The sequence below is a fragment of the Furipterus horrens genome, unplaced genomic scaffold, assembly GCF_987537825.1.
Source record: "Furipterus horrens unplaced genomic scaffold, mFurHor1.1.pri manual_scaffold_6, whole genome shotgun sequence".
NCBI classification, from domain to species: domain Eukaryota; kingdom Metazoa; phylum Chordata; class Mammalia; order Chiroptera; family Furipteridae; genus Furipterus; species Furipterus horrens.
In genome coordinates this window covers 18,885,554-18,908,893 of record NW_028327176.1, presented here as the reverse complement: position 1 = coordinate 18,908,893, position 23,340 = coordinate 18,885,554, and the positions used below count along the sequence as shown (strand labels likewise).

Genomic DNA, 23,340 nt, shown 5'->3' with positions numbered 1-23,340 from the left:
TACTATTTTTAATTGTCTGAACTCTTAGGTTGGTAAAATGTTTTGTTCTGAAAATGTTAGAAGGTTAATGTGGTATTGTGATTTATAAGAAATATATATTTTGTCATTCAGATGACCAAAATGTATTTCTCATGTATATAGTTGGTCTTAGTCCACAATTCCTGACTCCCAGATCCCTAATCCCTTGGAATTCCTTAAGTGTTGAGTATCATAAAGGTGCCTCTTGTTATGGAGAGGTATAATGATTTGGACCCCACCTAAGGATAGGGGCTTGTTGCCAGGAGAACCAGTCATGTGATTAGATAGTTGGAACTTTTCAGTCCCACTCCTGACCTCTGGGGAGTAAGGAGGGCCTGGAGGTTGAATCAGTTGCCAGTGCTCGATGGTTTAACCTGTCATGACTGTGTAATGAAGACTCCATAAAAACCCGAAAGAACAGGATTCAGAGAATTTCTGGGTTGATGTAAGGGAGAGTGGCGCCCTGGAGAGGGAGTGGAAGTTACACTACCTTTCCTATATCTTGCATCTCTTCTAACTGGTTGTTCCTGAGTTCTATATCCTTTGTAATAAACAAGCGATTTTGTAAAAAAAATGTTTCTCTTGAGTTCTGTGAGCTGCTCTAGCAAATTAATTGAGCCCAAAGAGGGGGTCATGGGAACTTCTGATTTATAGCCAGTTGGTCAGAAGTATAAGTTACAACCTCGGTTTCCGACTGGCATCTGAAGTGGAGGTTTTGGGGGCAGTCTGTAGAGCTGATCTCATAACCTATGGAATCTGTTGCTATTCCCAGGCAGAGTACAAGAACTGCTTGTTGGGGATGTGGAGAACTGCCCCACTGCCACCCCCAGGAACACTAACAGTTAAATATTTTGGTTTAAAAGTTTTCTTCGAAAACCTGGAGATGAACATTTTCTATTTTAATCGCTTTCTAATTTAAAATTCTTTATTGTACTTGTTAAGTTGTGGTTAATGAAAGAAGAATAATTTCTCATTGACAAGATAAGCTACCTGAATTATTTCAGAATCTGACAGTGTATCTTATATGGTGTTTGAAGCATATAAATGTTTAATAAATTAATGACAGCTTTGAAATTAGCTTTATAAAATATCTGGCAAATTGAGACTGAGTAGTATACTGCTGTCTAAAATGAGAAACTTGTGAACTTTTAAAAGTTTAGTATACTACTCTCTAAAATAAGAGACATGTGAACTTTCAAAAATTTCTGCTGGAAATAGCCACCCAAATTACTTAATTTTCTCACCAGCATTTTATTTAATTTATTGCATGTGAACCAGAATAAGGATCCAGTTTGTATTGCTAGTTGTATACATACTGTATGAATAGATAAAATCAATCACCTTAATTCTGTTTAATGTTGTTAGTAGTAGTACTAGTAATAGTAGTACATCTGTACTACTAGAGATGAAGCATAATCATTCAAAAGAAGTAACTCATAGCAGCCATGAGTTTAAAAGGAAAATCTTACCCACAGCCTACTCTTTTTCCTTTGAGAAAATTGTTTAATATTTTTAAAATAAAAAAGCTGCTGTTTTTTGTTTTTATGTAGTGTACTCTGCCCGTTGTACCTGATCTTTATTGAGAATTATTTTTAGAAAATTTTAAATAATTAATAAAATAATAATATTGCCAAAGTGATGAGGATTTGGTTTGCCCTGCCTCATTTTTGATGTTTTGAGGGGTGTCTTTAACAAATATTTCTTGATACATGTTCAATATACAATTTTAACTAAATTATTTCATGGGTAAGAACAAATTGGAATTAGATTGGAAATATTTTCAGAAGGTTCCTTTATTTGACCCTGGACCTATAAATGAGCTATCATCAAGGTTAGTTCATGTAGCAGCTTTTTCCAAATCTTTTCCATTTGACAGAATCTTTATTGATGACAATATTTGCTAGAAGGGTACCTCCAAATTTAATTTGGACTCAGAATAGATATATACAGAGCCAATATTGGTAGAAGTAGAAAACTTGTGTTAAAGAAGTTGATGGAAAATGAGACTGGAAGGAAAAACATAAAGAATAAAAAGGGAAGAGAACCAAGGACTGGGAATATGATTGAGACTAGTAAAAAGAGAGGCAAATGATGGATGATGATGTAATCAGCTTATTTTTGTTAATTAGCTACAATTATTGAATACTGAATAAATAAATCTGAAGGTCTGAGTGTTAAAATAATAATTGACATATTTGTATTCTCTTGAAAGTGTGCCTCTCTGAAATTTGCAATGTCTTCAGAGTCCTTTGATAAAGCAGAGAAAGAACATACTTTTGGGAACTATGAGAAGTATAGAGAAATAATAAAAAACAGTCCAAGAGAAAAGGTTAAGTTCTATACCATTAGCTTTCATTCTTAACCTTTCACACTAATCCATTTTCTACATGTCAGCCATTGTCATCTTTTGTGCTGTATTGCCCTTTGAAGAGATCTTCCACCTTTGCATGATTTTTGTAGCATTTTGCATGGAACATTTGGAAAGTGTTTGTTTATTGCATTATGTAGATCTTTTAAATGTTGACATACAGTGTCAGAAAATCACGTGTTAATATCACCACGAGTTTTATCAGAAAAATCTTTTGACTATTGGGAAGCTGTCAATCTCACAGGGATAGAAGTTTTGCAAAAGTCTAATAATTCTTACTTAAAAGCTTCAATTTTATCATTGGCAACAAATATACCAAGTGTTTTCTTTGAAGTGGTCGGCTCATTTTGTTCATTGAGAACTTTTGCCAACTACCTAAATTGAAATATCCATAATTTGTTGACAGTCAGTTTTTGAAAGAAAAATTGTGTTCTATGGAAAAAACTCTAGTTTAGCTCACAACTCACAATCACACTGCTTTTCTGTGAGACATATTCCTGTATACAGTAGAAGTGTTTATGCATTTATCACCAAAAATTAAATGCATTTTGTTAGAATATTTTTATAAAATTGTGCTCAAATTTCAAGATTTAATAAAATTAAGTGAAACTGGCCTTAAAAAAACAAAAAACAAAACAGCTTGGTGTGGGTGAAGGTGAAGAATACATGACTACTAGTACATTCTGGTTCCATTACCGTGGTTGTAGTTCCAATGTGCCAGGGGTTTACCCAGCCTCACTTTTGTACTGTGAGTGCAGATGTCATCTCAGTGAAAAGGCACGTAACTTCCTTTATTGCTATAAAAGTGGTTTTGACTTTGTGAACCCCTTGAAAGGGTCTTGAGGAATTCCCAGTTCAGACTTTGAGAACTCCTGCGATACAGGGTGATTGGGTTTAGATTGTGGTTTAGGTCTGTGGATAAAGTCTTGGAGAAGGCATCTCACAGGAAATGCTTTTTAAGTCAAGCAAAAGGAATGTGTGGAGGCTTTGAAGTAGGCAAAGTTGTTTGTGTCATCAGGGAACTGAAAGAAGACCCGCATACATGAAGTATTGGGATCAAAGGGGAGGAGTAATACAAAAAGGGGCTTTTTGTATTACTGAGACTTTAGAACACATTTTAAGACTTGGATTTTATCCCCTGACTGTGGAAAGCCATTGAAAGACTTTTTAAGCAGAGTGATAGGATCCAATTTATGCTTCAAAGATAGCACTCTGGCTGGCTGTTTAAGAAATTTTAAAAGTGATACATTTAGTTAACTTCTTTCCATATTTATAGTTACAGAGTCTTTTCCTATTACTAAAACTTTAATTAAAAATAAACTCAGGATATACTTAGACAGTAACTTGATTCATATCTTTCAGAAAGTCTTGTGTGGCAGAAAAAGAGGGTAAGAAGAAATCTTATTTGGGGCCACATGACATTTTATGCTTTAGTTAAAATATCTGTACTTGCCATGAAATAACTTTACTTGTGTTACATTGTTTAAAATAAGTAGTTGAATATTTATGAGGGCAGACACTCAGGTAACTTATGTATTGGGTGCACAAATGACACTCAAATTAAGTAAATCCACAAATTTGAATTCTCTGGAAGTATTGTATGTGAACCACATTTATTTCTTAAGAGAATGCCTACTGATTTTTTCCCCCATTGTTTCACATTAAAGGTTTCTTTTACATATGTGACAACAGTGATCGCATGTTAATATTTAAAAGTCACTTCTTTAAGACAAAGCACCTTGAAATTTATTAAATGGAGAGAACGTGGCATTGCTTTTAATGCGCTTATTACTTATTTCTCTCCAAAATATTTCTATGGCCTTGGTGTTTATGGATCTAGCAATCTAGCAAAAAAAAAAAATGCATTATCTTTTATTTACACTATTAATGTTCTTTTTGTTAGCATAGGGCTAACAAAGACCCATTTTGTGATTACTACTGGTTTAATATGCACTTTTTTTTCTTCTTCAATGGTTCCTAGCCTTTTTTGGTTTGTTTTGGGGTACATTACTTTTAAGGGTTTTAATGTTGATGGGACCTAAGCCTCTTTTTTTCCTGTTATCTCTTAACCAAATGTGGAACTTCACTGTATTGCCTTGGGTGAGTTTCTGCCAAACTGGAAAGAATCTGTTGGGTATACAGTTGGGTAATTCAGACTGGAGAGGGCTTTTTTCCCAACAGTCTTCATTTTTTCAGGTAGGCTGGGTCTGACAAAAAGGCAAGCAAGGTAAATAGTATTAGAGGAGGCAGTTAGGTTCTTGAAGCTGAACTTGGGTCTTTGTTTCGGACACTGTGAAAACCTTGTTACACTTACCTATCAAATGTATCTATACCTTGAGTTTAGATTGATATTTTAAAAGCTTTTTCTTATTTATTTACCCTGGATTTCCCAGGATGTTCTTGTTTTAAATATTCTATCCCTCTCCTCTCTCTTTTCATAGAAATGTATTCCTCAAGCATAAAAATGACATTTTTTCAAATTTGATTCTTGTTCTTATAAATACTTGTCCTTAGGCAAATCATTTTATCTATGTCCCATATTAGATGTTAATTTTTTAAAAATGTGTTGATATTTACGTGCTGTTAAGATAGGAGAACGTAGTGGTGTCTCTTGTTCATTTAGGAATCTGTGGATTTGATCTTTTCTTTCTGAAATAGTTACTGGGTTATTATAACAGTGATGGCAAGAAGTATTATCAGTGGGGGGTGGGGGAGGGCAGGAAAAGAGATTATGTTCGTGACTAAAAATAGCCAGTGGATGCTGTCTTAGATGTTTACTATGTGTGACGTCTTGAGGAGGTTTTGGGACTCTGAACTGAGAATTGCTTTTTCCTTGTCTATCTTTCTTATCCCCCACTCCCTCCCTCCAAAAAGCAAGTAACATACAGCAGGTAATAGTTTAATTTTTTAGCTGTTATAGAATTTTATCAAAATAAATATATTGCTAAAGCACACATCCTTTGGACTGCAAGATTTTGATATAAAAGGACTAGCTCATGTATCAGTCTTTATCCATTAATTGAACAATGAGTAGTCTTTAATTTTCTAGGTACATAGCCAATCATGTATTTCCTTCTTTCTCAGTATTTTGGTGTTTTGGGTCTGTAAGTTTGTGTGAGTGTGCTGTATATAACTTTTGTTCACATGAGTCTGGGAGAACAGAGAAAATGGATAGTTTTAGAATTTAGATTGTAGGGATCTTTGAGATAAAATGAAAGAAAGTTAATTTTACTCTTGATGTCAAGATAAAAGGGTTGTAAAAATTTAAGGTACAGTTTAGCCCAGTTCTTTAGCCTATAGTGCAAATAACACAATCAAGTTTCTTTGTTTTTGAGAATGACTTCTACTTGAATGGGAACAGAAAGGCTTATTACACAGAATTCTCAATAAGATACCCTTTTTCTCTACCCTGGAAGAAATGTGAAAATAACTATCAGAATACTTCTTAGTAGTGGTATTTTGCATGGATTTTTATTAAAGTTATGGTAGACCTTATAAGTTGAGTTTAGAATGTGTTAGAATATCTTAATAGCTGAAATGTTAAAATTTAATTGCTGTAGTTATTGAAAACTTTCTAGCCATTGTGAATACAGAGAGAATTGTAAGCATAGCAGGTTGGTTTACCGTAGATAATCAGTTATTGGTATTTTTAGATGTTGAACATGGTTCTTTTAAAGGCCTTTCAACAAAAAGACAGAGTTAAAGAAATGAACTTAATTTGACTGAGGAGAAGATCTTTAGTAGGTGTATTAGTTTTCTAGGGCTGCCATAATGAAATACCACAGACTAGGCAGCTGAAGCCCCAGAAGTTTATTTTCTTACAGTTCTGGAGCCTAGATGTTTGAGATTGAGGTGCTGGCAGGGTTGGCTTCTCCTGAGGCCTCTCTCCCTGGCTTTCAGATGGGTGTGCTCATGATGCCTCTTCACATGGTCCCCTCTCTGTGCAGGGGCACCCCTGGTGTCTCTTCCTCTTCTCACAAGGACACCACCCATATTGGATTCAGCCCTGCCCTTAATGGCCTCTTTTGAACTTAACCACCTCTTTAAAGACCTTTGCTTCAAATACGTCTACATTTTGAGATAATGGGGGTGAGACTTCAACATATGAATTTAACACATAACATTAGGCAATGAAGTCAACAAGGAAAACAGTATTACATGTAGTTTTAAAATTTTACGTATTTTTAAATTTATTCAATAAGGTTTATGTAGAAGTGCAATTGTTCTGTGTTTTTGTTGTGTATCTCCTAGCCGGAGAATTTTCATCCTTGGGCCTTCTCATCATGTGCCCCTCTCTCGATGTGCACTTTCCAGTGTGGATATATATAGGACACCTCTGTATGACCTTCGTATTGACCAAAAGAGTAAGTATATAGAGATCATACAGCCTTTATTTCAGTTTTATTTTTTATTTTTAAAAGATTTTATTTACTAATTTTTAGAGAGAGAGGCAGGGAAGGAGAAAGAGAGGGACAGAAACATCCATGTCTGAGATAAACATCAACTGGTTATCTCTCGCACGTGACTGACCTGCAGCCCAGGCATGTGTCCTGACTGGGACTCAAACTGGTGACATTTTGCCTTACGGAACAAAGCGCAGCCAACTAAGCCACACCAGTCAGGGTTAGAAATCATATAGCTTTTAAACAGCTAAAGGTTTTTAATAGGAATTATAAGTTAATTAAAAAATTAAATATATGAATATCAAACATAATATCTCAGGTAAAAAAATGAAATTTGTTTTAACTAACCTACTGTAATAGAATAACAATAAAAATGATAAAAAATAAAAACAAAGAAAAAAATCTGTATGCTTAAAAGACAACCACAGTTTTTCTGCTAGCCACAAAAAAAAAAAATTTGTCAGATCAACTTGTCTCCAGACTGTACTGGTTGCATTATATTCAAGAAAGTACTATGTACTCATTGTACCGTGAGACAAGAAATTTGTGCCTATCACAACTTGATGAAAGACTCTGGGCATGATAGTCTACCTCTATGTAAATCACTTTCCTCGCTGTAAATAGATAATGATGATAAAGCCTTTATTTCCGCTCAGATGAGTTTTATGGGAAAAAATGAGACTGCAGTTATGCAACTCTTGAAAGAAAGGTGCTACATAAAATGTATTCATTTAAAAAATGTATTATTTTGATTTATTTTTTCCATAGGCTTTCAGAAATCACATTTTTATTTAATTGTGTATCATTTTATATATTGAATGTGTAAAGTAAAACTTTTTGACTTTGAATAGTATTTTTGGAGAAATGTGGGAGTGTAATTTAAAAACCACAGAATAGTACAGAAAACAGTGTTACAAATATTTGTGTACTCATCATTAATAATCGACACAGAATTTACTCCTCATCTAAACTCAATGTACATTCCCCCCAGAAACCACCTTTAAGGACTTGGTGTGTATCCTTTCAGTTCATCAGATTATATTTTAAATATGTTGAATGCTTATTGTTCCAAGAAATTTTGCTAAATATACATCTGTGGAGTGAAAGAAACCATTTATAAAGGAAATGTCGCCTCTTTTATTCTTATTTTTTTAGGCCTAAATTGTTTTTAAAGATTATTTATTTTTAGAGAGTTGGGAAGAGAGGGAAAGGGAAAGAAACATCAACGTGTGGTTGCCTCTTGCACGCACCCAACTGGAGACCTGGTCCGCAATCCAGGCATGTGTCCTGACTGGGAATTGAACTAGTGACCCTGTGGTTCTCAGGCTGGCAGACTTAAATTTTTATAATTTGGGGTTTTAAGTATCATGGAGTATTTGCAGTTTGTTAGAATATACATTATTAATGGAACTGCAGTATTACTAGCCTTACTCCCTGGATTGGTTTTAGGGGACAAACTATTGGATAGCCTTCCAAAGGAGGAATGTAAGATTTTTAATCAGGTATATTTTTATAGAAAAAAAGTCATCATATCATTTGTAGTTCTTTTTTATTTTTTTATTTTTTTATTGGTGACACCCCTTTCTTTGATGTAGTTATAAAAATGTTGGTTCAGTCTATGATAAGACACTCATCACTTTTTTTGCATATTGAATTTCATAATTTTCTTGCTGTACAATATTCAACTGAAGTATAATTCATCACAAGGGCCTAAGTTATTAGATCATTTTAATATTTTTTATGGCATGGTACTGTTGTGAATTTATGTTCTGTTCTATCTCATAAGCTTTATTTTTAATTTTGAGAAAAGTAGCATTCTTAGTGGGAATTTTCTGTTCTTACTATAGCTAGAGCCTGAGGTGTGAAATAATAATCTTATACATTTTATTAAAAAACAAAGCAAATCAAAAACTATATCATTAACTTCATGAGTATGTAGGCCAATGGTTTCTATATATTTCAGCAGGAGTTCTAATCAACTATGCTCTCGTTAACATGCTGATTAAAGTTAAGGAAAGGCTTAGACTTGGAGGTGATTTTCAACACAGTAAAAGGAGCTGATGAAAAATTTCAGTTATTACTTATATAACTATGTAACATAAAAATGTTGAGTAAGTTATTTACATGTATTAGTTTTTTCTCGTATGTAAAGGGCTAGTTTAAAAAAAAATGGAGGAAAAAAAATGAAGGAGAATATTATGTGGTGCTTTGGTGCTTCTGTCTCTTTCCAAACATGTAGTTTTGTGTTACTGGGTGGAGTTTCACAGGATAAGGATATACATTAATATATTTGTTTTACTATATTTTGAAATCTCTTTAGTTTACGGAGAACTATGGAAGACAGGAATGTTTGAACGCATGTCTCTGCAGACAGATGAAGATGAACACAGTATTGAAATGCATTTGCCTTATACAGCTAAAGCCATGGAAAGGTATATTGATTAATATAAGAAATCATAGATATTAATTTCTTTGGAATTATTTTAACTAGGGTAAGTTAATCAGTAGGGTAAGGAGATTTAAAAAGCTTTTTTGGCTTAAAACAATACAAATTTATTTTCTCATAGTTCTGGAAAATATTTTTTTATTTGAAATGAAATAAAAATTTGAGGTTGGATTTTCTTAATGTGGATTGACGTTGGTTTTGAATGGTTTGCCTGTGAAAGCTGAATATCTGAATTGAATTGGTTGTTTATTGGGGGAAATATTTTTTAAAACCCACATGTGTGTGTATGTGTGTATTGGATTGCCTGTTATTTTACTCTTTAGACATTTGTTAATCTTAACAATTCTTTTTCGGTATGGTGCCTTAAGTAAGCAATACATTTTAGATTTGGGAACAATATTGGAGATCATTTATTTCAGCCTTACGCAAAGTACATGAATCTTTTTCATAATATGCTTGACAGCTTATTATTTGATATCTGCTTAAGGTCTTCTGGTGACAGAGTACTCAATAGACTATAAGTAAGGGTGAGGACAGGGACAATATCTATTTTGTTCTCAACTTATATCTCAGTGCCTAGCACAAGGTCAGTCACATAGTAGTTATTAATCTATTTTGGTACAGTGAAAGAATTGTCTTAAGAGCTTTTAGGTCAGAATTCAAATTAGGAAGTCTTCTGTTCATAGGTTACATTTCTAATTTTTTCAAACATTTTCTTTATATAGACTTAATATTCCATGTAGTTTGACTAGTTTTAAATATGATGAGATTATTCCTTCTCTAGATCTCATCACTGTATTCTCTTAGTAAAGTATATGGTGCATTTTAGGTTCTCAGAAAGGATTTGTTCGAGATTACATTAACATTTTTTGTGCTCTTGTGGCAAATGTACTGTGGTCAGCAGAAACCTAAGACTTTTTCCTATTGTTAAGCTGCATTAGTTTATCCTCTTGTACTTTTGTGGTTGACTTCATTTTAACCCTACACGTGTACTTCTCTGTAATTTTGTCTTGTTGGTTTTAGTACATTATTAATCTTTTTGGATCATTTCTACTATTGTTATCAGAGTATTATTTACTTCTCTCAGTCTTATGTTACTGATATCTGTTCACAATGATACCTAAATCTGGAGAAGTTTCTAAGTCAGTGTAATATTAAATTATAAGCAGTATAATTTTAGGTTAATTGTGTTTTAATACATTCTGATTCTTCAGAAATTGTTAAAGCAATGTGACATGTTTATTTCTTGAATTGTAAGTGAAATTGAAACTACATAGGATAATAGACAACTTGTTATTTGCTGAAATGTTTGTATATTTTGTCATTATAAAATAAATATTTTAGACTTAATAGATTTCAGTAGGATAGAACCAGTAAGCTGCCAGCAACATCCTTAAGGAAGTTTTAACAAAATAACGTTTTTGTTACTATTTCAAAAGTAGCACATGTGCATTGTGAAATATTTAGAAAAATAGAAACTTAAAACCAACAAACAAAATTCCTATTCATAATTTCCCACCTATTAAATAGTGTTAAATAACCACTGTTAAGTATATCACTTGTTAAGAAAACCTTCCCTGTCTCGCAGATTACATTAGGATCCCTAATACTGACTCTTGGAAAGTACCCAGTACTTCTCTTCCGTAGCCTTTGCTTACACTCACTACCTGTATCAGTGGTCTATTACTGAGGAACAAATTGCTCCAAAACCTGGTGGCTTAAAATCACAGCTGCTTTGTTGCTCACAGTTTTGGGGTCAGGAGTTTTTGCAGGGAACACCTTGCCACAAGATGTTGACTGAGGTGGCTTGAATGGGCTAGAAAATCCAAGATAGCCTTAGTGCTGGCGTTTAGTTTAGACATCTCATTTGTTCTTCAGGTGATCTGTTTGTTCATCAGACCAGGCTTTTCTTTCTTCTTGGTCTCTTTCTAAAAAGATAGCCTGTATTTCCTTACATGGTGACTCAGAGTAGCAAGAGAACACTATTAAAGGCCTAGGCTGAAACTACATGGCATCATTTTTACTGCAATCTGTTTTTCAAAGCAGAACACAATGTCAGCCAAGGTTTAAGTGAAGGAAAAACAGATTCCACCTCTTGATGAGGGAGTAGCGTGTGTATAGAGGAAAAGCAGGAATTGTTGGCAGCCATCTTTGCAGATGGACTTCCACAGTTCTTCCTCTGGTGGACAATTCCTGTTGACACTTTGAATACTTTGCCTGGAAGTCTTCCTGGCTAGATCTACAGTTTCACTAGGTATAGTTTTCATCTTTCAAGTTACTTCATATGACCCACATGACTTAAAATATGCTAATTGTTCTGCATGTATATAATATGAGTCACCTTTCTTCAAGCCTCCTATAGCAATTTTCTTAAATGTTCTTTAAGTTTCGAGTCCCTTTGCCCTATCAGCTTCCTCTTGCATCTGTGAGTCCAAAGCCAATATGGTATGTTTAGGTTTCTGTTATTAATACAGTAGTACCCTTTCTAAGTACATACCATTTTTTTGGTGCAATAGTCTATTGCAGCAGGACAAATCACCTCAATATATCTGCACAGTCAAGTTATAGGACAGCTTCTTTGCCCCAGTTTGACTCCTTTTTGTACAGAAAAATGTGCAGAGTAAATAGAATGCTTTAGTAATTTTTTAAGTGTTCAACTGAGAAATATGGCACTGTAGAAGTACTTATGTTCACTATAAAAATGTTATTATCTTCTTAGCCATATAAAACTTTTTGTTACTACTGATATGTTGGAACACGGACAACTTGAAACACAGTGCAGTGTATTTAAATATGTTCTGTCTTCTGCTTAAGTTTCTAATCAATCTTATTAATTTAGTGTGGTTTGGATTTGATAACTCTTCGGGACTTAGACTGTAAAAAAATCTTTATTTTGCATAGTTTGCCCAGATAGTTAAACTAAGTCATGTAATTTTTATGTTTATTTAATTAATTATATGTTTGAGTTACCTGAGTGAGAATACTATCAGATTCCTTTGTGTGATATCAAATACTATTAACTAGTTTTTCCTGTTATTAACATCTTGCATTAAATGGTACATTTGTTAAAATTGATGAACCAATATTGATACATCATTGTTATCTAAAGCTCTAGTTTAATTAGGGTTTACTCTTCATGTTATATAAAGTTTACGGGTTTTGCCAAATGCCTAATGTCATGTATCTGCCATTATAGTATCACACAGAACAGTTTCACTGTCCTAAAAATCCCCTGTGCCCTCCCTATTCATTACCTCCCCCAGCTCAACCCCTGGTAACCACTGATCTTTTTATTGTCTCCACAGTTACATAGTTAGAATCATACAGTTTGTAGCCTTTTAGGTTGGTTTCTTTAACTTAGTAATACACCATCAAATTTCTTCATGTCTTTTTATGGCTTGGTAGCTTTTTTTTTTTTTTTTTATTGCTAAATAATATTCTATTTTACGGGTGTATTACAACTATCCATTCACCTGTTATAAGATTATTGATATAGTTGGATTAATATCTACCATATTTCTTCCTGTTTCCTATTCATTGCCCTTGTTTTTTTCTGTTTTGTCTTCTGTTTTTTTCCTCCTCTGGTTTTCACTGATCACTTTATCTGATTCCATTTCCCGCCTCTCCTAGCATGTTAATTATACTTCTTTAAAAAACAAATATTTTGGTAGTTGCTCTAAAGTTTCTAGAATAAATTTACAACTAATGTAAGTATACTTTTATTTAATTTTTTTTATTTTTCAAGATTTTATTTATTTATTTTCAGAGAGAGGGGAAGGGAGGGAGAAAGAGAGGGAGAGAAACATCTGTGTGTGGTTGCCTCGTGCACGCCCCCAACTGGGGACCTGGCCCACAACCCAGGCATGTGCCCTGACCAGGAGTTGAACTGGTGACCTTTCAGTTTGCGAGATGACACTCAACCCACCAGTCAGGGCATGTAAGTGTACTTTTAAATAGCACTGCAGTGCCTCACTGGGCAAGTACTTTATAATAGAGTATTCCTAATTTCTCCTTGTCCTTTTTAGCATTGCCATGATTCATAAGCTACAATTACCAATACATTGTTGCTGTTATTTTGAACGAATTGTTATCTGTTAAATCAATAAAGAATAAGAAAAATGAAATGACATAAAGACATTATTTTACCTTCATTTATTACTTTTCTAACGTGCTCCCTTTATGGAGATCTGTGTTTCTGACCTATATCATTTCCCTTCTCTCAAAAAGACTTCTTACAAATGATAGCTCTGCTTTTGTTATTTAAAACTTGCTGCTTTGGGTAGGGGAAATACTTTCTTTTACTTTACTGTTACCATCTCCTCAGGAATACACAATAGACTCCTTTTCTGACCTTTCTTTTAATCACAAATTGACAATAATGTATTTTATATATGGGGGCTAATTAAGTAGGCTAGTAAACAAAACTCATTTTGGTTCTCAAATAGTAATTTTCCCCACTTAAATCTTACTACTGATTTATGTAACAATTGGATTATTTTTAAGATGACATTTACTCTAAAAATTTTTAATTTTTAGTTACTCTGAATTAGCTACCTAATGGTACTAATCTTTGAGCAAAGGCTGATGGGGAATACAAAAAATGAGCAAACATGTATGTTTCTTCAGCATATAGCCTTATAGGAGAATTAATAAATGCATATAAATAAACATGTAATTCAAAACGTAATAAGTGCAATTGAAGAGCTTATGGGAACAAAAAAAGGGTCATGGGAGCAAACAGATAATAGCTGGATTAGGGAAGCACAGAGAAGGCTTAGTGGAGGATACGGTCTGGACTTTGAAGATGGCTCTGATTTTCACAGAATGGTGCAGAAGGTTTTTGTGGGAAAGGGAGTACTGTAAACACAAAATATAGGAATAGGAAAGCCCAAAGCTTACTTTAAGAACCTTGTGGGCAAATGACAGGTGTTAGCTAGGATGTGGAAAAAAGGGAACCGTTATGCACTGTTGGTGGGAATAGAGATTAGTGCTGCCACTATGGAAAACAGTATGAAGTCCTCAAAATGAGACATGGAATTGCCTTATGACCCAGTGAGTTCACTTCTGGGAATATATCTGCAGAAACCCAAGTCACTAATTTGAAAGAATCTGTGTACCCCTATGTTCAATGTGGCATTATTTTCAATAGCCAAAATATGGAAGCAACCCAAGTGCCCATCAATAGACAAGTGGAGAAAACAGTGGTGATACATATATACAATGGAATATTACTTGGCCATAAAAAAGAACGAAATCTTATCATTTGCAACAGCATGGATAGACCTAGAGGATGTTATGCTAAGTGAAATAAGTCAGTCAGAGAGAGACAAATACCATATGATTTCACTTTTATATGGAATCTGAAGAACAACAGAAACAAACAGAACAGAAAAGAAACAGACTCACAGATACAGAGAACAGAGGGGTGCGGGTTGGAGGGTTAGGGGAAGATATTGAGGGGAAAGGATTGAGAAGTACACATTGATAATTACAAATAGTCACAGGGATGTAAAGTATAGCATAGGAAATATAGTCAATAATATTCTAATAACTACATATGGTGTCAGATGGGTACTGAAAATATCAGAGGGAACACTTTGTAAAGAATATGAAAAAAATATTTTCTTAAAGTAGAAAGAAAAAGAACCTTTGTGGAAGTTTGAAAAATAAAGGTTTACATAGTAATTGAGGTCTATCTATAGATGCTTCTTATTTGCCCTACATAGTTAGAAAAAGTTTTGTCAATATATATAAATATTTTTATTTGGATATTGGTTCTATCACTGCCTATTATCTTATATCTTATCAACTTTTCACACATATATGATACCATCGTGGGGTTGTAGGCATTTGAATAAGTTACCTGTAGAGAGACATCGAGTAAGAGGACAGGAATGGAAATTTGGAACAGCGCATTGGGAACAGATTATGAAGGGCATTGAATATCATTTTAAGATATTTGTATTTTATTCCATGATTGTTACAGACCAAGTTAAAGTTCTTTAGCACAGGGGAGAGGGAGTTGAATACAGCTTGACTGTAAGAATATTACTCCTTGCTGGTGTGATGGTACTATGAGGGATGGACTAGAGTTGGAAGAGATTGATACAAATAATTTAGTAAAGAAACCATGGAGGCTTTGAACTAAGGGAGAGGGGAGTTGGGTAGCAAAACAAGCAGTTTATAAAAGACATTTAAAGGTTAGAATCAATATGAACTTGGTAAATATTTATATGTGGGGGGAGTAAGATGGTTTGAAGAAAATGCAAAAGTTTAAGGCCCAGTAGCTTCCCGCTATCAGAGAAGGAAAAGCTAGCAATAGGTGTAAGTTTAAGAGAACACAGGACATGGAAATCATGACTTGTTTCTAACAAAATACTGGGATTTCTCTAGGCTAATTCATGATAGGGCTTAAAAACATTTATTTTTGTTTCAGATGGTTGAGTTTTCAAAATAGAATTTAGTATGGCTCTCTAGTATCTGAAATATGCCTGCCCTAATAAGTTTTTTTGTCAGTATTCCTACTCAAATGGAAATTCAGAAAGATACAGCCTTTGAGATTAATTTTGATAAATCTCATTAGATGCTTACTTAACTGATCTAACAGGAAAGATTTATAATAAATGTTAATATTAGTTGTTACAGGTGGCTTACCTTATTCCCTCTCTCCTCCCTTCCTCAGTTCTTCTGTTCTGCCTGCTCATTTCTAGATCTTTTTAGTTTGTTCTTTTTCAGTGAAAGTATTCTGCATAAAATCTGGAGGTATGTAACTATGGTCTGAAAGTGAATTGGATCAAGAGGTAAAGATGAGAGAAATTCTTTCTATAGGGCTCCCTAAAACTTGTAGTTATGATTCCTTTATTTCACTTTGCCTTTAAAACCTATTTTGAGACTTTCGCAACATTTGAAGACTCACTAGACTGGTCACAGTTGTATTCCTGACTGTGGCTTGTTAGAAAAGACATGATACACAGCAGGACCAGCAAGGGAAAAAGACACATTAGGCAGCATCTGGAGGAATCCAGGTGCAGGCTTCCAACATTCCTCTCTTCCACAGGGTGGGCTGAATAGAACGTGCTTTTCTCCAGCAGTGTAACGTGTGTGTAATGTTTCTGGCCAGGTGGACCTGCTTTTAAGATTCAAAGTTCAGGGTTTCTTTGTTTTTTGTTTTTTTAAATTGGGGACTGGTTATGTAGGCACTTTCTGCTGGCATAACTAGCCACAATACTGAAATTCCAGACTCCCAGAAGGAAAGCAGATGTTAGCCATGACCACATTTTTTATAAACAATCCAGGCAAGCTGGAACAGTGTCCCAAGTGGGTAAAACAGCCTTAATCGTCATAAGGAACATTATAAAAGCCAAGTTCTCAGATATCAGTCAGGGACAGTCTTACAAGCAGGCCCTCCTAAAGACTGCACAACAGACCTGCTATGTTAACTGTACTGCAGAATTCCCATTCCTCTTTCCCAGTTTCAGGCTGCCATATTGCCATTCCAGCTTTCTGAATTTTTTTTTCTCTTTCTCTTTCCTCTCTAACTCTGTATTAGTATTGCCTTTAATGTCACATTCCTCAAATATGCACGTTTTCCTCACTCCAGCACAAGTAGAGGTGAAAAGCAGCACCCGCTTTGTTGCTGGATAGTCCAGAGTGCAAGTTCTGAATTTACTGCTTCCCAACTTCTGCCCTTGGACAGGTTACTTAACCTCTCCTAAACTCAGTTTCCTCACCTGTAAAACAGGAGTAGGTAATAGTGTGGGCTTCACAGACCTTCTGTGAGGCTGTAATAAGGTCACAGATACTAAGCACTTAGCTTATAGTAGGTGCTCAATAAATATGAGCTCTTCATTACTATGCCTGCATCACAGAGAAGTCACGGTGGTCTGAAGAGATCATAAGTATTTAGATATTTAGAGAAGGTAAACATTCAAGGGCTCTTCTGTGAAAAAAAAAGAATTCTTTTGTGCAAGATTTTCTTGCTATGTTTTCAGAACCATTCAGTTAATGTAATTTTTTTTGTTATTTAACTAATATTTAATTAAATAATTGCCAGTTTATATCTTTGCATGATACTTTTTGGACTGTTCTGTACAATTTCTTTAAAGCCTTGAATAGCTTTTTTTCCCCCCTCCATTTTTTGTTTTTGTTTTGTTTTTTATTTTATTCCCCCCCATTTTTTATTGTTCTATTACAGTTGTCCCATCTTTCCCTCTTTGCACTCCCCTGCCTCGCCCACCTCGCCCCCTCCCACAGTCAGTCCCCACCCTGTTGTTCATGTCCATGGGTCCTTTATACATGCCATCCTAACCCTTATTATACCTTAGGTTTGTACTAGATCTTAAGATTTTAATTTCCCTTTCTGATGGTGGCCTCAGTTAAGGTCTTCAAATATTACAAATGGTCAGAGAAAAGTAAGATCTGTTCTTGTTAACGGTAGTCTTCAACAGAGTGGATGGCTTGTCTCTGGACATAGAAAAGTCTGAGGTGTTCTGCCTCTGTCAAGCGTAAATGACAACCATAAGACCAGTGCCATTTTCAAATGTGTTCTTATTCTGTGACCTTTTTAAAAAAATTTAGTTCAATTTAAAAAATTTTTGTTTAGGGAAGAGGGGAAAGGGAGTTGGAGGAAAGAGAAAACTCTCGGACCATCTCCGAGGGCCCGTAGGAGCAAGGGAAGGGGGAAGGAAGGGAGGGGGAGAGGAGACGCCTGGTCACCCAGAAGGGCCCGTAGGAATCACCTTATTCTGTGACTTTTATACTTCTGGTTATTTGTGTATTTTTGCATGTCCTGCAGTTAAATCTTTTTTTGTTGTCATTTACTGAGATTTTAGAGCAAATGTGGATTTTCTTTATATGTTTCTGAGTTTTCCTTTTTCATATATACTTTGAATATTACCTGTGTATATCAGTAAGATATTATTTAGAATAGAGCATGGAGGATCTCTAGAATATAGCTAAGAATTTTTTGTGTGTCGTAATGGAACAATTTCAGTTACTATGACCATTTATTTTTTATCTACATATGCTTTATTCTCTTTTTTCCCCTATGATTATTTTGTGTCTAAAAGAGGAAAGAAGAATAAATCATATAATGGTATTATTGTGGCAACAGCTTTAGCACCTTTAGGGATAAGGATAATTTTTCTTCTTACTGGCGTAATTATGATGTGTTTAATTCTCAGCTTCAGAAGCTCTGGACTCATCTAAAATCTTTAGGAAATTGGAAGCATTTTCATGGAGAAGAAAATTGTCAGGTTCATTAAGCAAATAACTATTTGTATATAGTACTTCATCTAGTTTAAAATGTCATTAATTTTTAAATTTAAATTATGTACTGCTACTTAAGTAAAAACACTGGCAATTAAAGTATTCTCTTATCACTTAGAATAAATTAGAATTCATATTTTTTCCTTGTCATAGGACTTTTAAGATCTACTCTCAGCAACTTTCAAATATGTAATACAGTATTATTAACTAGAATTAACTACATATTAACTGTAGAATTCACATTTTTGTATTAGAATTTTTACATTAGAATTTAGACTTTTCATGCTCTGTGCTATTAGGAGCATTGGTGATATAGTGATACTGTTTGTTTTTAAAGGGAGCACTCCACTTTTGGTTACATTACATGAATATACCACATTTTGTTTATCCATTTACCAGTTGATGGACAGTTGGGTCATTTTCATTTTTGGCTCTTAGGAATAATGTTATAAACATTCTTGTACAAAGTCTACTGTGAACATATGTTTTCACTTTCTTTCAATATGTAGTTAGGAATGAAATTGCTGTGTCATAAGTCTATGTTGTAACTCAGAAACTGCCAAATTGTTTGCCAAAGTGACAGCACCATTGTATATTGCAGGAGCAGTGCATGAGGGTGTCAGTTTCTCCACATTCTGGCCAATACCTGATATCAGTCTTTTCCGTTATAACTATTTTGATAGATGTGCAGTGTGACCTCATTTTGGCATTAATTTGCATCTCTCCTATGACTTCTGTGCCTGAAAAGTTGAGCAACTTTTCAGGTGATTATTAGCCATTGCGTATCTTCTTCTGTGAGAAGTCTATTCATATATTTTGCTTTAGTTTTAATTTTATAATTTGTCTTTTTACTGAGTTGTAAGAGATTTTTATATATTCTGGCTGCAAGTTATTTATTCATATATGTGATTTGCAAAGATTTTCTCCCATTGTACACCTTATCATTTCATATTCTTAGTGGTGTCTGTTGAAGAGCAAACGTTTTTGATGAATTCACTTTTCCTTTTCTTTTTCTTGTATGGATTCTGCTTTTTGTTTCATGTTTAATAAATCATTGCCTAATCCAGAGTCATAAAGATTTTACCTTCTTGAACAGGAATCAGCAACCTACAGCATACAGACCACATCAGGCCCACAGCTTGTTATTGTAAATGTTTTATTGGAACTTAGCCACACCCATTCATTTCACATACAGGGTGGGGCAAAAGTAGGTTTACAGTTGCCCCACCCTGTATTGTCTCTAGCTGTTTCCTCTTCAAAGTGACAGTTGAGTAGTTGGCTACAGAGATTGTATAGCTCTGGAAACCTAAAATACATACTTCAGGGCCCCTATCAAAAGACATTTGCTAACTGCTATTCTAGGATTACAATTTTAGCTCTTATAGTTGTGTCTGTGATCCAGTTTGAGTGTATGGTATGAGGTAAAGTTCTAAGTTAACCATTTTTCATATGGATGTGCAGTTATCCCAGTACTATTTGTTGAAAGGTTATTCTATAAATAATGAATTTTTTTTTCTTTTTTTTTTTTTTGCTGCTTTCAAGATTTTTTCCTTGTCTTTGGTGTTCATCAATTTCCTTGTGGTGTATTTAGGTGGGGATCTCTTGTATTTACCCTAGTTTGGGCTGTTAAATTTTTTTTGATCTGTAGGTTAATGTTTTAAAATAAATTTGGAAAGTTTTCAGCCGTTATACTTCTAATATTTATATTGTGCCTTTCTAGGACTCACTGTAAACATCCTGGTATGTTTCATTTTATTTACAGGTCCCCAATGCTCTCTTTATTTTCTTCAATCTTTTTTTCTCTTCTTCAGATTGCACAATTTATTTTATCTTTATTATCCCGATTCTTGATGTAATATTGAATCAGCTCTTCAAACCATCTAGTGACTTTCATTTTAATTATTATACCCTCAATTCTAAAATTTTTATTTGGTTCTTTTTGATAGTTTGCATTATTTTGTTGATATTTAGTTTAGTCATTGTGATCATATGTCGTCGGCGTCGTCGGCAGCCGTCCGTCTCGAGAGACGATGGTGTAGCTTCTTAAGAGTATCTGCACCGCCGAGAATGGTTGTGCAGTCCGACTCGGGAGTGACACGGTATCTGTCTCCTCCCGTGTTGAATCGACATCTTGCGATGACGCTAGGGTGTCCTCTCCAGTGAAGCTGAAGCTACAGAGCCTGGGCAGGGTGATATGGAGGGTCTGCTGTTGCCCATGCAGCAGACCCCCCCTCTCTTCGCAGCTGAAGGGTCCAAGGGAAAGACGGAGTCAATACAGCTTGGCTTCAGGTGCGCCGCAGGAGTTGCCGGTGTTGACTACAACGTCAAACCGCCTTAGGGACTCCGGCTCCGGATTTTCTGTCGGGGTTTACTCCCCTAGCCTTTCCCCTGAAGAGGTATGCCGCAAGGCAGCGGAGGTTTTTTGGAGTCAGAGTTTTCCTTCTCTGATGTGCCCTGACTGGAAGATCGAACCAGCGACACTTAGCTCACAGGCCGACGCTCAATCCACTGAGCCAAACCAGCCAGGGTCATATGTACAATGATAAATATATGATAAAACATCTCTTAAGTATGATTTCCTTTATTTCTTTGAGCATATTTATAATAATCTTTAGAAATCTTGGCTAAATCCAATATCTATTCCCACTTTTATTTTTTATTTTATTTTTTTTTATTTTAATATTTTATTTAACCTAAAGTAACCAAAATATTATCATCTCAACATCTGATCATTAGAAAAATCATTAGTAAGACTTTTATGTTCCTTTTCAATATTAAGTTTTCAAAATCTGGTGTGTATTTTATACTTTAGCATGTCTCAATTTGGATACTGAAATTTTTCCAAAAGTACTTGATGTGTATTTAGATTCCATTAAGTTTAGAGAAAGTAGATTTACATATCCATGTTGTACCAACTACATAAAGATTTTCCCATAACCAAATTTAATGTGTTTTAAATTTTAAGTTAATTAAAATGAAAAGAAATTCTGTTTCTCAGTGAAACCAGCACATTTCTAGTGCTCTGTCGGTACATGTGACTGTTGGTTACCGCACTGGATATCACAGCTCTGGAGTATATCTGCAGGAGTTTAGGCAAGCATGCTGCAGATGAAATAGAATAATACAGCAGGTATTAAGACAGCAGATATTCCCACTTTTAGATACAGCTTCTACTGGCTACTTTTAAAAAATAATAGGTCACCTGTTCCCATTTCCATCCTTGGCTCATAATTTTTTCCTTGAAATTAGACTTTAAGCTTCCAGTCAAGATGGCAATGTAGGTAAACACAGCTTGCCTCCTTACACAACTGTAGCAAAAGTACAACTACACTACAGAACAACTATCACTCAAAACCGTCTGAAAATTGAGCTGTATGGAAGTTGGACAACTAAGGATTTAAAGAAATCACATTCATTCAGATGGATAAGAGAAGTGGAGACACAGAACGGGCTGGTCCCACACCCACAGGTGGTGGATAAAAATTAGAAGGGATATCTCGGGAGCGAGGGATCCCAGCCCAACACCAACCCCCCAACCCAGGGTTCCAATGCCAGGAAGTCCTCATAATTTCTGGCTGTAAAAACCAGTGGGGGTTTGGTCAGGGAAAGAAACTGTGGGGTTCTCAGGCCTCTTCTCTTAAATGTCCTTGCACCGCATGTAGGCTTACTCAGACTCACCCCCTCTGGGCTCCAGCACCAGGGCATCACCTTGAAGGGCACCAGTGGCATACAAGAGGGAACTGAAGTACCTGGCATCAAAGTGAGAACTGGGGGACAGCTTCCTCCTGGACACAACTATAGGCAGCGACCATTGTTCCTTTTCTGAGCCCTCACCCGCACAGAGCCACAGTGTGGTGGCACCATATCTGAGACTCCCATCCACCTAGTTCACACGGTTTGCCCTGCCCTAGCAGTTATGTAAGGCTTTGCCCCATCCAACTTACAGGCCCACCCAAACTGTTAACAGTGGCTTTTCCATATGAATAGCTTGGCTGGATGCAGGCTTCAGACCATCCTAAATCTGCTCAAACAAGCAACAGCTGATTCCACAACCCTGTACCTTTTGCCATGTGGTCCCAGGCCCGGTACTAGTAGCAGCCATCTGCAGATTGTTTTTTTTTTTTTTTTTGTTATTATGATTATTTATTATGTATTCAAGCATATTTCATCATCTAGATGCTGTAAACACTACCCTTGGCCCATATGGGTGGTCTAAATCTGCAACTGGTTCACTCTGTGCAAAGAGACCTGTAACAACGTTATGAATCATTCACTGATTATATTACACAAATCTTAAATTCTCAGTGACTGTAAGTTGTATTTAACATGTGCTAATAAACCTTTCATGAACCTTCCCAAGTTTTATATTTAGTTTACAACCAAGTGTTAGTCAGGATTTGGATATTGTAAGTGATTTGCTCTTTCTTTTTTTTTTTTTTTTTTTAAATATATTTTATTGATTATGCTGTTACAGTAGTTCCAATTTTTTCCCCTTTACTCCCCTCCACCCAGTATCTCCCTCCCCCAGCATCCCCCCCAAGTCCATACCCATGGTTCGTAAAAAATAACTATCCCTCCCTCTCAGATATTAAGACCCTTTGTAATCTTGTAAAGGACAATGGGCGAAGGTCTCAAGCTCCTCTAGCTGCTTCAAGCTGGACATGGTCGTCGTCCTACCTACCCTTGGGTCCAGAAATCCCTAATAAGAGTGGGGGTGTGGAGGGGAGGGTGGCCTTCCCACATGGGGAAGGATCATGCAGACTCCAGGTCAGTTGGCTGTCTTGCAGATTGTTTTATAGCTTATGCCACATGGCCCCAGACAGAACACAGGTGGTGGC

At 35.4% G+C, this 23,340-nt stretch overlaps 1 protein-coding gene across 4 annotated transcripts in view; it reads left to right on the top strand.

Annotated features, from left to right (window-relative positions):
• Positions 1-23,340, top strand: part of MEMO1 (mediator of cell motility 1) — a 103,515-nt gene that overhangs the window by 54,946 nt on the left and 25,229 nt on the right. For all 4 annotated transcript variants that reach the window (XM_090281107.1, XM_090281105.1, XM_090281104.1 and 1 more), the window contains 2 exons: positions 6,638-6,750; positions 9,110-9,221. In XM_090281107.1, the coding sequence (XP_090137233.1) occupies positions 6,638-6,750; positions 9,110-9,221 (225 nt within the window). The remainder of the gene's footprint in view (positions 1-6,637; positions 6,751-9,109; positions 9,222-23,340) is intronic.